At 47.5% G+C, this 14,969-nt stretch overlaps 1 protein-coding gene across 2 annotated transcripts in view; it reads right to left on the bottom strand.

Moving 5' to 3' along the window:
* Positions 1-14,969, bottom strand: part of LOC309364331 (alpha-2-macroglobulin-like) — a 68,467-nt gene that overhangs the window by 52,953 nt on the left and 545 nt on the right. For both annotated transcript variants that reach the window (XM_081901333.1, XM_081901332.1), the window contains exons 2-5: positions 10,756-10,933; positions 4,702-4,879; positions 3,686-3,738; positions 1,978-1,998 (exon numbers count right to left, since the gene is read on the bottom strand). In XM_081901333.1, the coding sequence (XP_081757459.1) occupies positions 1,978-1,998; positions 3,686-3,738; positions 4,702-4,879; positions 10,756-10,933 (430 nt within the window). The remainder of the gene's footprint in view (positions 1-1,977; positions 1,999-3,685; positions 3,739-4,701; positions 4,880-10,755; positions 10,934-14,969) is intronic.

The raw sequence follows: 14,969 nt of genomic DNA, 5'->3' as shown, positions 1-14,969 counted from the left end.
GGCGCCTATTGTGGAAGACAGAAAGGAGAAGATTTAGAGTAGCCAACTGCTCGACTTGGGGAGGGATGTGGGTTTTTGCTTACAATCTGATGCCTGAAATAAAAAGGAGTATAAAGCGCTCATTAATTATTATCTGTGAAGTTACCGAAGGGGTAGGCGGACTCTCCACGCATGACACCGCTCAGGTTGAAAGCCGGGACGGGGTCTAAGCTGCAGCTACCCCAAAATGGGACCATGCTGAGCCATATCAGTGTTGATATTTTCACTCCTCCCACTGACAGAATCTCCTGGTCTGATGTTTTGAGAAAGGAGGGGACGGAAACTGTTCTTCCACTCTTCCACTCTGTGTGTGGAGAGAGTCTTATCTACATAGTGACCAGATGGCTGAGTGGGAGATGTAACACTCATGCAAGCCAGTAGTTCGTTAGTTTGTAGTAGCTATTACAAATAAAGGGACGCGGGTGGCACTCTGGGTTAAATACAGAGCCTAGGACTTGCCGATCAGAAGGTCGGCGGTTCAAATCCCCACGACGGGGTGAGCTCCCGTTGCTCGGTCCCTGCTTCTGCCAACCTAGCAGTTTGAAAGCACCTCAAAGTACAACTAGATAAATAGGTACCGCTCTGGCGGGAAGGTAAACGGCGTTTCCGTGAGCTGCTCTGGTTCGCCAGAAGCAGCTTAGTCATGCTGGCGACATGACCCGGAAGCTGTACGCAGGCTCCCTTGGCCAATAAAGCGAGATGAACGCCACAACCCCAGAGTCGTCCACGACTGGACCTAATGGTCAGGGGTCCCTTTACCTTTATTAGAAATAAAAGGAGTTATGCTTCACAGCTAGCTTCTGAGTTATTTATACTCTGCATGAGTCCAGTGCTCACAATGCACCGCTGGGACCTGTTTTCCAGGACTGGAAGGTCTCTGAAATTGCTCCAGTCCAGTCGGACCAGAACCAGTTATTGAGCCAAGTCGCTGACATCTGTTGAAAGGCGTACTGACAATCAGCGGTCAAGAAAACCTGTGGCTCCTGCAAAGGCTTCCTGGGCTATTGGTATCGGGATGGATGTTTAAACACTCTTAAGGGGGTGGGGGCATTGCTAACCAAGGATGGCAAATAGACTGAGGTCTATTTGAGGAGCCATGAAAACTAATTAATTCCCCAGGGGAGGGGGAAATGGGCAGGAAAAGATGCTCTTCTAATGTCTTCTAAGCAGTTTGCAAGTACAAAATCAATTTTAAAAGTATACAATCAATTCCAAAAGCCACACATAATTTAAAATACACGCTAAAGCAGTTCCATCAACAGCACTAACAACCCCAGAGATTATAGTTCCATGTTTTAGTCTCATAAATCTGTTATGGGGTGTTAACGCATCTGCAGGAAACAGTAGCAGGAGACCCTTTCAGGTGGTTTGCAATCTAACGGAACCACCTTCACCATCAGAGCATGGTAAGGAACCCAAGATCTCCTGCAATGATTTTGCAAAGTTGCTCAGATTCGGAAAGAGGTAGACTCCACCGTGGGAACAGGGCCAGGGCAGGAGAATGCTAGAGTCCTGTCTAGCCAAGTTGTGTGGGTTCAGTTCCAATCTGTGACCTCCAAGGATGTCGACAGGCTGCTTGGATGAGTGAAATATTTAAAAAAACAAATGATGATGATGATGAAGATGATGATGAAAAGGTCCTAGCCATTTCTCTCATGGGCCAAATAGTCTTTTCCGCCACACTTAATGGTCCCTCCAAAACTGCTGCCTGGGTTTTTCTTTTGAAGAACCCCACAAAGGGGGTGAACTTAGGCACGTAACACTTGTTAAGGATGGCAAAATTAAAACCCACAGGAGATCTGAGCGGCTTATGGGGAAGCTATGGAATGAAGCAGCCTCTGGATATTAGGAAAGGTGGTCTGAGTGGGGCAATGTAACAGTGTCATCTGGTGTGATGATGAGAGGTGGTGGAGTAGAGGCGGGGAATTAGACACTTACCTGGATGTAAACCAAAGGAAACTGTGGAGTAAAAAAAAGAGGGGGGGGTCAGAGACAGCAGTGAATGGTGTTACCCCTCCCAGCACCACACAAACCTGCTCCCACCTTGATTTGTTTGCTTCCAATATCTCTAAGCTCCTTCACCATAATGGTCCCAGTTAATAATGCTGGATACCCAGCTGAAGTCTAATTTATGCACGACGGGGTTAATGTCATAGAGTAAACTGTCCTGCCAGGCCTAGGTAAGTCACTCCACTTCACTTTGGGAGGAAGACTTTTTGTCCTATTGTTTTCTTCATTCTACCATGTCAATCCCGGCCGGTAAAAAGGTCTGAGCTGGTTGCTCCAAGCTCACAGTGAATGGCTTTTTTAAAAAAAACAAAGCCATCCTTGTGTTCCTATATAAACAATTTAGAAATTTTCATCACTTTGGAACTAGCCTGTAATAATAATAATAATTTTATTATTTGTACCCCGCCCCAGGCACTCTGGGTGGCTTCCAACATATATAAAAACACAATAAAACATTGCACGTTAAAAGGTAAGTCCTACTGTCTATGTTTTCTGAAAGCTGTATGGAAAACACATGAACCTGACCTTTGAAGAGTTTGTAAGTAAACCATTTTTTAAGTGTTGCCTTTTTCTACACTAGGGGAAGTGGAAAACTTTGGAAGGAACTTAGAAGGGCATTTTAAATCTCTGCAGGGGTTCCCTCATCTTGCTGCTAACCTGGATCTCTTGCTCCTAACCTGGATCTTTGCATAAAGGAATTCTCCTGTTTGTACTCATTTTTCCTTTCCAATCAACAAATAAAACAACTCATCAATAAAAATAGGATGGTGCTTACAAGAAACAAAGGCCACAGCTCAAAGCATATACCGTATTTTTTTGCTCTATAAGACTCACTTTTTCTCTCCTAAAAAGTAAGGGGAAATGTGTGTGCGTCTTAAGGAGCGGATGCAAGCTGCACAGCTATCCCAGAAGCCAGAACAGCAAGAGGGATTGCTGCTTTCACTGCGCAGCGATCCCTCTTGCTGTTCTGGCTTCTGAGATTGAGAATATTTTTTTCCTTGTTTTCCTCCTCCAAAAACTTGGTGCGTCTTGTGGTCTGGTGCGTCTTATAGAGCGAAAAATACGGTACATTCCAATCAGGTGGGCAAGTCCAGTAGAGAAGGTCTTGCTCTCCCCAACTGGGGAAGAGTAAAATGCCCCCCTGGGGTATGTTGTTGTTCTAGTCAAGCAATCTCTACCCTCCAGCCCTGATGCTGCCAGGCCTGGTTCTGGCAAGGACCCTACAGAAGGGTTGCGTGTGAGATGGGTGGAGAGGAGAGATGGAAATATGCCCAAGCATCCTTGCATCGCGAAAGTCCCTCCTCTGCAAACATGCAATGTGCCATAACAGCAGCCACTCCTCCTCGCAACCTTTGGATTCGGTTCTAGGAGATTTAACACACTTCTCCAAACCTTGAAGTTCCTCAGAAGCTGCTAGTCCCCACCCCCTCGTGCGCATGCATGTTGCTGTTTCGAGCTTTATGAAGATCAGCACTTGCAGCTTGAACATCAGAAACAGAGAGCTGGATACGGGGGGTGCCATGTTTGTTTGTTTGTTTGTTTGTTTGTTTAACTAACTTTTCGGGGCAAAGTGTCCCGAAAGAGGTTTACCAAATGTTCCAGAGACCAGCATGGCGCACGTGATGACGAAACTCACCGTCTCGTTCAAGGGTCGGAAATCTTCGTCCACAGACATGATGCGGAACCGAACTATGAAAGGAAGAAGGAGGGGAAGGATTTCCATGTGACTCTGCTACTCTGTGTGTCACAGCTCAGGAGCAGAGCACATGGAGATGGTACTCGGTTCAAACCCCCTGAAAATCTCTGGTCAAAAGAGGAATGTTTGGCAGCTGATGCCCTGGCAAGTGTGGGATGTATCATCGCTGAAGCAGTCAAACACAACATTTCCTGTTGCCTAGAGTGGACACACAGGGGAATGTTGCTTCAGACAGGGAGGACTTCCTGTCATACCTGCTCTGGAGCCTCCTCCCCCTGTGTGTGACCAGGTAGATGGGCGTGACCCTACCAGACCCTATAAAAGGGCCAGCCACGCAGCCATCTTTGGCTTTTTGGTTCTTTTGCCATCTTCCTCTCTGTTGGCTCTTTTGCCATCTTCCTCTCTGCTGGCACTTCAGGTTGCGCGTTTTCGGGTTTCGCACCATGCCGAACCCGGAAGTACCGGAACGGGTTTCTTCCGGGTTTCAGTGCTCAAGCATGCACAGAAACACTAAATTGCACTTTGCGCATGTGCAGAAGTGCCGAATCGTGACCCGCGCGTGCACAGCCGCGGTGCTGCGGGTTGCGAACGTTCCTCCCACACCGATCACGTTCGCAACCCGAGTGTCCACTGTAAACCTTACTCTTACTTTTAAAGAAGACTGCCGTGTTATTATTATTTTAAGAGGGGAAACTTACCAGGAGCAATTCAGACTGGATTGCTTAACTAACGAATCCATCAACTTGCTTCCAACAGTCTGCAAGGGAATGTGCTTTGCCGCTTGCTCACTAGCGTGAGTCAGGACGGGTAATATTTAATCAATATATCCTCTCCTACTTCCTTCAACATTCCCACAGCAAGAAGGGTCCGCTAAATAAAAAGTATTTGGAAAAGGGAAGCGTGATCTGTAGGGGATTCTCCCACTGTCACTGCTGCCACTGCAGCCTCTCACTTACCTTCCTGTCCTGGCTTGTAGATGGGCTTGTCTGTCTGGACGAAGACCAGGCTCTCCGGGTTCCTGACCAGCACCTGTTTCCGTTCGTGGGATACAAACAGCATCCCCTCCACATCGACTGCCACCTCCACGGTGAGAGTGGCCTCAGAAGCACCAGAAGAGCTACTCAATCTGGGGACCTTGAAGAAGAGGGAGAAGAGGGAAGGGGCAGCAGCATTAGAGAAGAAACGTCACAAGACCAGAGGCCTTTTTATTAGGAATTATCGGGGACGAAATTAAAAAAGAAGATAAGACATTATTTCAATATTCGACAGCAGCGGCCAGGATACTAATTGCACAAAATTGGAAAACTCTGAATATTCCAACGGTCAGAGATTGGCAAACAAAATTATTTGGATATGTTGAAATAGCAAAAATGACGCAAAAAAATAGAAACCAAAAAAATACAAAGTTTATTAGTGATTGGAATAAATTTATAAATAAATTTATGGTATATATTGAAGGAAATTATAGAAATTTAAAAACAATAGCTGGTCTGATATAAATCTTACGATGTGTAAACCATCAATAATTATTAGGGTTAGAGAAGAAAAGTCTCTCGGTCCAGGGACAGTCCACATACATATTGGCCTATTCCGACCTCTTTTTACTGAATTTTGACACAGACCATTCAGAATGTATGGAGATTCTTTACCACTGTGAGCAGGGCAGTGGGGTAGGGCAGGGGTCAGCAAACTTTTTTAAGCAGGGGGCCAGTCCACTGTCCCTCAGACCTTGTGGGGGGCCGGACTACATGTTGAAAAATAATAATGAACAAGTTCCTATGCCTCACAATTTTTTTTTTATATATAATAATATTTTATTAAGTTTTAGGAATAACAACAAACAGAAAAGAGAAAAAACACATACACAAAAATACGAAGTTATAAAATACAAAAAATACAAACATTTAACTTAAAAAAAAGAAAAAAAGAGAAAAAACACACTAAAAGAGAAAACAAAAAACCCTCTTTTTAATTTCTCATCTTTGATTCACTTATTTTCCTGACTTCCTCACATCTCCCTTTTTTGTATCCCTTTTGTAAATTAGTTCAGCAAATTCATATCCAATTAATTTATCTATTATCAATCCAATCTTATTTTTTACCTGGTTGCTAGAACCCCTTCAGTTCATTTCAATGTCATCAACCTTCAGAAATTTTACAATGCTTCTGTAAATAGATTTTAAATTTCCTCCAATCTTCTTCCACCAACTCTTCTCCCTGGTCTCGGATTCTGCCAGTCATTTCCGCCATTTCCATGTAGTCCATTACTTGCATCTGCCATTCTTCCAGAGTGGGTAGGTCTTGTGTCTTCCAATGCTTTGCGATGAGTATTCTTGCTGCTGCTGTAGCGTACATAAAGAAAGTTCTATCCTTCTTTGGCACCAATTGGCCGACCATGCCCAAGAGAAAGGCCTCTGGTTTCTCCTATGCCTCACAAATAACCCAGAGATGCATTTTAAACAAAAGCACACATTCTACTCATGTAAAAACATGCTGATTCCCGGACCGTCCGTGGGCCGGATTCAGAAGGCGAATGGGCCAGATCCGGCCCCCGGGCCTTAGTTTGCCTACCCATGGGTAACAATAACATTGTTCACGCTCTTGTTCAGGCTGCACAGAAAAAGCATATTGGTTCCTGAAATTCATTCTGATTGTACAGATAAAACATAACAGATAGAATTCTACAGGATGTGTTGCTCGTGTGTGAAGTCAGCCACGATCCAAGGACCCCCATCTTGGTTCGTGAGCTCATGGGTTTTCTTTCTGCAGCAGAGTTCCTTTTACAGAAAAATTTTCCTGCATCTTTTACTTAGTGGAATTCCCAGTACAGGAATACAGGAATACAGTCATAACTCAGGTTAAAGACGCTTTGGGTTGCGCGATTTCAGGTTGTGCACTGCACCGAACCCAGAAGTACCGGAACTGGTTACTTCCAGGTTTTGGGGCTTGCGCCTGCACAGAAGCACTAAATCGTGCTTTGCACATGCTCAGAAGCACCAAATCGCGGGTTGCGAACGCTGCGGGTTGCGAACATGCTTCCCGCACGGATCACGTTCACAACCCGAGCGTCCACCGTACACACCATTTGGTTCTGTTTCTCAGAGCCTTTATTATTTACAAAACTTTACACTGGTCAAAAACAAATAATAATAATAATAATAATAATAATAATAATAATAATAATAATAATAATAATAAATTTTTTATTTATACCCCGCCCTCCCCAGCCAAGGCCGGGCTCAGAGTGGCTTACAAGCAATAATAAAAACAAGTTGAATGATTACAACTTAAAAACAAAATTAAAATACAACATTAAAATATTAAAATGTAGCCTCATCGCAGGAGGAGAAGGAAAGGAAAAAAGAAAGAGAGGGAGGGAATCAAATTGGCTCCAAGCCAAAGGCCAGGCGGAACAACTCTGTCTTACAGGCCCTGTGGAAAGAAATCAGATCCTGCAGGGCCCTGGTCTCAGGAGGCAGAGCATTCCACCAGGCCGGGGCCAGAGTTGAAAAGGCTCTGATTGAAGCCAATCTAACTTCCTTAGGGCCTGGGACCACTAGGGTGTTGCTATTTATGGACCTTGAGGCTCTCCGTGGGGCATACCGGGAGAGGCGGTCCCGTAGGTACGAGGGTCCTAGGCTGTGAAGGGCTTTAAAGGTCAAAAGCAGCACCTTAAATTTGACCCTGTACTCCACCGGGAGCCAGTGCAGCTGGAAAAGCACTGGGTGAATATGCTCCCATGGCAGAGACCCCGTGAGGAGCCTCGCTGCAGCATTCTGCACCCGCTGGAGTTTCTGGGACAGCTTCAAGGGCAGCCCCACGTAGAGCGAATTACAGTAGTCAAGTAAAACAACATAATCCTTTTCTCTTTTACCCATCCAGAGACCTAATGCTGACTCATTCACATACCCATTTACACTGACCCAGACTTAGTTGATCACATGCCCTAATAAGGACACCTGTTGCTGGGGAAATTTTCTGTTGCCTAGCAACTTGTTCAAGACCATTTTCAAGTTTCTTCTAGAACATTCCAACACCCCAGGCATGCACCTCCAGGTGGTGGAGATGTCAGGCGCCATTGCGGCCCCCAGGCATCTTCATTTGGTCGTGAGGGGCCAACAGCCTGGCTAACTTCAAAGACCGGCCCAACTCCAATGGGAGTTGCAGTCCAAAGGCTGGTGGAAATCTGCTAAATTCCTGTGCCCCACAAATAACCCAGAGATGCAATTTAAATAAAAGGACACATTCTACTCATGTAAAAACACGCTGATTTGTGGAGCGTCTGCGGGCCGGATTGAGAAGGCGATTGGGCCAGATCCGGTCCCCGGGCCTTAATTTGCCTACCCATGGCATAGATCAATGGGTTAGTGCACCCAGCTGCCAACCAGAAGGTTGGTTGTTCGAACCCACCTTGGGGCGGCTGTGGGCAGGAGAAGAGGACTGCAGCATCGATTTACAGCAGGGGGTTGAGGGAGGGCACAGTTCAGAGATAGATGAACGAAAGAGTTGGGAAGTATTAGAAGAAGGGGGAGAGGAGGCAGAGGCAGAGCTGATACGTTGTCACTGGAGAGTATTTCTGACCCTCCCCCTTCTTCCAGAACGCAGCATTCATTAAGAGCGCAGGAACAACAGAATCGGAGACATTTGGCCACATGCGGCCACCGTAAAGGGAGATGCTGTTGCTCAGAAGGAGGAGCCCAGCTGGAGCTTGTTGCATTCTTTTGTCTCTCGCTATTATGAATGAATAAACTCATTTAAAAAGTCTATGCATTTGTTTTCTTTGGCAAGTCTTGTCCTACAATGCCTCTGGGTTGTTGTTGTTTTTACAAATGTCAAATTTATTCATGTATGCCACAACAGCGGCAAGAGCCTTGTTAGCACAAGGATGGAAGAATGAGGAAATCCCGACAAAGGAACAATGGCAAGAGAAATTGATGAACTATGCAGAACTGGCGAAGTTGACATCCAAATTGCGAGACAAGGACAACGGTGACTTTAAAGAAGAATGGGAACTTTATGCAGAGTATTTAAAAAGACAACAAAACGAATTGGACTCCTTGGCAGGTTTTGAATAAACATACACAAATTTATTGATTGACAGCATGGTAGATAGGTAATATAAGGACTGATTTACCGTATTTTTCGCACCATAGGACGCACCAGACAATAGGACGCACCTTGTTTTAGAGGGGGGAGAACAAGGGGAAAAAATTCTTCCACTCTCTGCCCAGCGCCCCTTCAGTGAAGTGGCAGGAAGCGCTGCACAGAGAGTGGGAGAATTTCCCCCCTCTTGTTTTCCTGCTCTAAAACAAGGTGCTGTTTAAGGTGCGTTCAGGAGGCTACCTTGGAAGCCTGGAGTGCTAGAGGGGTCAGTGTGCACCGAGCCCTCTCGCTCTCCAGGCTTCAGGTTCCTTTCGACCTGCTCTTTGGGGCTGGCGGGGGAAAGCCCACCACCAGCCCCAAAGAGCAGGTCTGGGAGCAGCAGAAAGGCGCAGCGGAGAGGCTCCTGCCAGAGCCGCGCGTCACCTCTCCAGCCGGGAGAGGGTCGCGGGGCTATGGTGTCTTCGCTCCATAGGACGCACACACATTTCCCCTTCATTTTTGAAGGGGAAAAAGTGCGACCTATAGAGCGAAAAATACAGTAATTTTATAATATGCAGAGAATAACATGTGCTGAGAAATCAGAGAGAGGAGCTGAGGGAAGTCTTGGGGCAGAGGGAGGGTTTGATGGGGAGTGGGGGGAAAGGGGGAAAATAATGAATATGATATGTTTTGATATATTGTTATGTTGAAATTGTTAATAATATATAATATATATATATATATGACTCTGCCTTGTTTTCTCTGCTCTTGCTGCAGCTGAGGGAGGAATAGCTTTCCTGAAGCCTTGACACCCAGCTGGTTTGGGACTGAATTCAGGGAGGGATAGGTAATCCTTGGGTTGACCAAGAGCATGGCAACCAGATTGGAGGGCTTCGGATCAAAGGCCACAGGTGGGGATGGGCATGGTCCTCCTTAGGATGGAGTCCAAAATCCTGGAGAGCTGCTGCCAAGTCAGTTCCGCGCTGGACAGACCCGTGTTCTGACTTGGGATAAGGCAGCTTCCTACAAGACCACAACAATACTGCTTTTCCTTGGAAAAATGCCCAGACATCTTGATCAGTAACAGAAAACAAAATGGTTGCGCGTCGAGGTCCCCAAGCCACCCCTAAACAAATTCACACTTGCGCACCATAATTTTTGTTTAAGGTTTTTGGCATAATTTTGGCCACAACTTTATTAAAATGCAAACAATGTGAGTGGTTGCTTAGGCATTGGTTACGACTACCTGTCCCCGCCCAGGGACAGAACTGACATCCGCGAGCCGGCGAAGTCAGTAAGGGAAAACATTTTATGGGGAGTAGACAGAGTTGGGTGCCAGACCCTCACCTCTCCCCAAATGCTCCCAGGGGCTCTTGCGTGGCTCTATCCCCCTTGACAGGGGTGCGGACAAAGGCATGGTGAGCCCCCGGATTCCTTTAATGGAATACCCTTGCAGCAACAGCACTGGAGGGGCAGGCACAGCCAATCCATACCCCTTCACCAACCAATTTTTCCTAAAACCAATGCCTAACCGCAACCTTGCAAGTTGTGACAATTTGCTACGCAGTAGGCAAAAACCAAACGGCACCAGCCAATCAGCCAAATGGACAAAATTCCTACCAGGCCCCTGCCCCCAAAGCAGACGACCCCATGGCAGGCATAGCAAGGTCAAACGGAAAAAAAACCACCCTAAAATTAGGGAGGGTGGGCGGGTTATCCGATGCGCCCAGCGAAAAGAGGAAGCAGTGAATATATTCAACCCAGGCTGTCCCTCAAAGGCAACATCAAACTCTCCAAAGCAACCTGAGGAGTCCAATCACACTCTGGGCCGACCCAACCAACTTGCCCAGCAACAGGGGTGTCTGGTTAACCCCACCGCAACCCGTGCTCTCCATGAAGGAGAACATGCTTAAGTGAGAAAAACTCACCTGGAATGGGATGCACTGGAACAGATTTGTCTTGGACACCACATGGCTGGTGCGAGTCTCTGCTAGATTTCCCAGGGTGATGTTCACCGTCACTGGCTTGTTCAGGTGTGTCATATGGACACAGATCTTCTCGGAGGTTTCTGCCTGGATGACGAAGGGTACCAGTACCAAGTGATGCCTGGGGGGAAAGAGGAATGAGGACATAGAATCATAGAATCTTAGATATACCGTATTTTTTGCTCTATAAGACTCACTTTTTCCCTCCTAAAAAGTAAGGGGAAATGTGTGTGCGTCTTATGGAGCGAATGCAGGCTGTGCAGCTATCCCAGAAGCCAGAACAGCAAGAGGGATCGCTGCTTTCACTGCGCAGCGATCCCTCTTGCTGTTCCGGCTTCTGAGATTCAGAATTTTTTTTTCTTGTTTTCCTCCTCCAAAAACTAGGTGCGTCTTGTGGTCTGGTGTGTCTTATAGAGCTAAAAATACGGTATTTTTGATCTTTGTTGGAAGCTGCCCAGAGTGGCTGGGGAAGCCCAGCCAGACGGGCGGGGTACAAATAATAAATTATTATTATAAATTATTGGAGTTTGAAGGGACCCCGAAGGTCCTCTAGTCCAGCATTACAGAATCTCATCTAAAGCCTCCATGACAGATGGCCATCCAATCTCTGCTTAAAAACCTCCAAGGAAGGACAGTTCCCCAGGGAGACCATTCTACTGCCCAACAGCTCTTGCTGTCAGAAAGTTCTTCCTAATGTTGAGTCGGAATCTCCTTCCTTGTAACTTGAAGCCGTGGGTTCGAGTCCTACCCTCCTACCTTCCTTCTTCCATGTGACAGCGCTTAAGATAGCTGAAGAGGGCTATGGCTCATTACAGGTGGCTACAACCCTTGTTGTTTTGTTTAAGATGACACTTTTATGTCTCTTCCAAAATAATAGAAATGCAATACCACACAGAGTAGCACCAAATACAGCAAGAGTACTATTAGCCCAGAAAAGGAAGCAAGAAGAAATTCCGACGAAAGAAGAATGGCAGACGAAATTAATGGACTATGCAGAATTGGACAAAATGACAGGAAGAGTTTGAAACCTGCAGGACCAGAGATTTACAGAAGATTGGAAGACGTATATGAATTATTTGAAGAGCAACTGTAATTAACAAATTACGCTAGTAGGACTACAAGAAGTTTTGTAAGGGGAAATATACAAAGTGTTACAAAGTAGAAAAAGATAGAGATAGTGGTTAAAAGTTTGAAATGTAATAATAATAATAATAATAATAATAATAATAATAATAATAATAATAATAATAATAATTTATTTATATCCCGCCCTCCCCAGCCGAAGCTGGGCTCAGGGCGGCTAACAACACCAAAGTAGTGCAACATTATAAAAACATTATAAAAATTAATTAAAATCAAAACTGATGGCAACCATAAAGTTTTGTAAAGGTTGCCAAAGGAGGGAGTCAGGCTGCGCCCTGACCAAAGGCCTGGCGGAACAGCTCTGTCTTGCAGGCCCTACGAAAATATGTCAAGTCCTGCAGGGCCCTTGTCTCTTGTGACAGAGCATTCCACCAGGTTGGAGCCGCAGCCGAAAAAGCCCTGGCTCTAGTTGAGGCCAGCCTAACCTCTCTGTGGCCTGGGACCTTCAAGGTGTTTTTGTTTGAAGACCGTAAGTTCCTCTGTGGGGCATACCAGGAGAGGCGGTCCCGTAGGTACGAGGGTCCTAGGCCGTATAGGGCTTTGAAGGTTAAAACCAGCACCTTAAACCTGATCCTGTACTCCACCGGGAGCCAGTGCAGCTGGTATAGCACTGGATGAATGTGATCTCGCAGCGAAGACCCCATAAGGAGTCTCACTGCGGCATTCTGCACCCGCTGGAGTTTTTGGGTCAGTCTCAAGGGCAGCCCCATGTAGAGCGAGTTACAATAATCCAGTCTGGAGGTGACCGTCGCGTGGATCACAGTGGCTAGGTCAGGGCGAGAGAGGTAAGGAGCCAACTGCTTAGGTTGGCGGAGATGAAAAATGCCGCCTTTGTAATAGCTGCAATCTGCGCCTCCATGGAGAGGGAGGTATCGAAGATTACACCCAAACTCTTAACGGACGGTGCTGGCACTAATTGCACCCCCGCAAGAGATGGGAGCTGCCCCCTCAGTCCCATATCATCCCGTCCCAGCCAGAGGACCTCTGTCTTCGAAGGATTTAACTTCAACCGGCTCCCACGTAACCATCCAGCCACAGCTTCCAAGCATCTGATCAGTGTGTCTGGGGCCGAGTCAGGATGGCCATCCATCAACAGATAGAGTTGGGTGTCATCAGCATACTGATGGCAGCCCAGCCCAAAACTCCGGACAAGCTGGGCGAGGGGGCGCATAAAGATGTTAAAAAGCATCGGGGAGAGAATCGCACCCTGAGGCACTCCACACACCAAGGAGTGGCGTGATGACAATTCCCCCCCAAGCGCCACCCTCTGTCCCCGACCAGAGAGAAACGAGAGCAGCCATTGAAGAACTGTGCCCTGGATCCCCACGTCGGCAAGGCGGTGGTCCAGGAGTTCGTGATCGACCATGTCAAAAGCTGCTGACAGATCTAGAAGAATCAGCAGCCCCGACCCGCCTCGATCCAGCTGTCTACGAAGATCATCTGTTAGGGCAACCAGAGCCGTCTCGGTCCCATGACCAGTGCGGAAGCCGGACTGGAATGGATCCAGAGCCAATGTTTCATCCAGAAACCTACCAAGCTGTTCAGCAACCGCTCTCTCAATCACCTTACCGAGGAATGGAAGATTCGAAACCGGGCGGTAATTGGATAGATCTAAGGGATCTAATGATGTTTTCTTTAAGAGCGGGCGCACCACTGCCTCCTTCAGTTCCCCTGGGAATGCCCCGGTGCCAAGGGACAAATTGATGATATCCCCCAGGGGGGCCCGCACCTCGTCTGGACATGCTCTAATCAGCCAGGACAGGCACGGGTCGAGAGGACAAGTGGTGGGCTGGGGATATCCAGTCAAAGTGGTCCAATACTGGACCCGAGGACAGTCGAGGGGCCTCCAGTTCCTTTATTGTATCCAAATTGGCAGGGAGGTCATGGCGGAGCAACAGGACCTTCTCCGCAAAAAAGCTCGCAAATGCCTCACAGCTGTGTGTCAAATTGTTATTTACATTTGGCTGTCCTTCGAGGGACGTTAAAGACCGAATTATACTAAATAATTGCACCGGGCGAGAGCTAGCGGATGCAATGGAGGCCGAGAAGTAGGACTTCTTAGCGGCCTTCACTGCCATCTCGTAGGTTTTCATAAAAACCCTATAAGATGTTCTTGAAGCTCTGTCACGGGCACGCCGCCATACTCGCTCTAGCCATCTGAGGTGCCGCTTCATTTTCCGGAGCTCCTCGGTAAACCAGGGAGCCCGGTTTCTGCGGGGTCGCAGAGGGCGCTTAGGTGCGATCTCATTGATGGCTGTCAGGAGATGGGTATTCCAGGCCTCAACAAGCTCAGTCAATGAGTCGCCAGGGGGAGAAAGGTCCCGCAAGGCTTGACGGAATCTATCAGGGTCCATCAGCCTCTGCGGGCGAGCCCAAATCGGCTCGCCACCTAAGCAGGGTGGGGGTGGAACGTCAATCCTGGCTTTCAGAGCGTAGTGATCAGACCATGGCACCTTCATCGAAGGAAACATGATCACATCTATACCAACGCCAAAGATCAAATCCAGCGTGTGGCCTGCTTGATGTGTGGGGCCCGAAACAAACTGGGAGAGCCCTAGTGTCGCCATGGAAGACACCAGGTCCAGAGCCTGTGAGGAGGGAGTGGCATCAGCATGGAAGTCCCCCAATACCAATAGGTTAGGGAACTCCAAGGCCCAGCCGGCCACCGCCTCCAGCAGGCCTGACAGGGTGGGGATCGATGGCGATGCCGGGGATCGATGGCGATGGTAGAGCCCTGAAAGAACAATCTTCCCGGATTAATAATGCCACCCCTCCCCCCCGGCCCACAGTCCGCGACTGGTGGAGGACGGAGAAACCCGGGGGCGCCATCTCTCGTAAAGTAACAGTATCCCCTTCGCGCACCCAGGTCTCCGTCACACAAGCCAGGTCGACCCCCTGCGAGATGAAGAAATCTCGCAGGGTGGCGGTTTTGTTGCCTATAGACCTGGCATTGCACAACACCAGTGACGGAGGTGAGTAATCTTTGCTCACCCTACCCTCGTCTCTCGGGATGG

Source organism: Podarcis melisellensis (genome assembly GCF_964234715.1).
Source record: "Podarcis melisellensis genome assembly, chromosome: 2".
Taxonomy (NCBI): domain Eukaryota; kingdom Metazoa; phylum Chordata; class Lepidosauria; order Squamata; family Lacertidae; genus Podarcis; species Podarcis melisellensis.
Note: the sequence above shows the minus strand (reverse complement) of the source record. Positions and strands in the feature narration are given on the sequence as shown.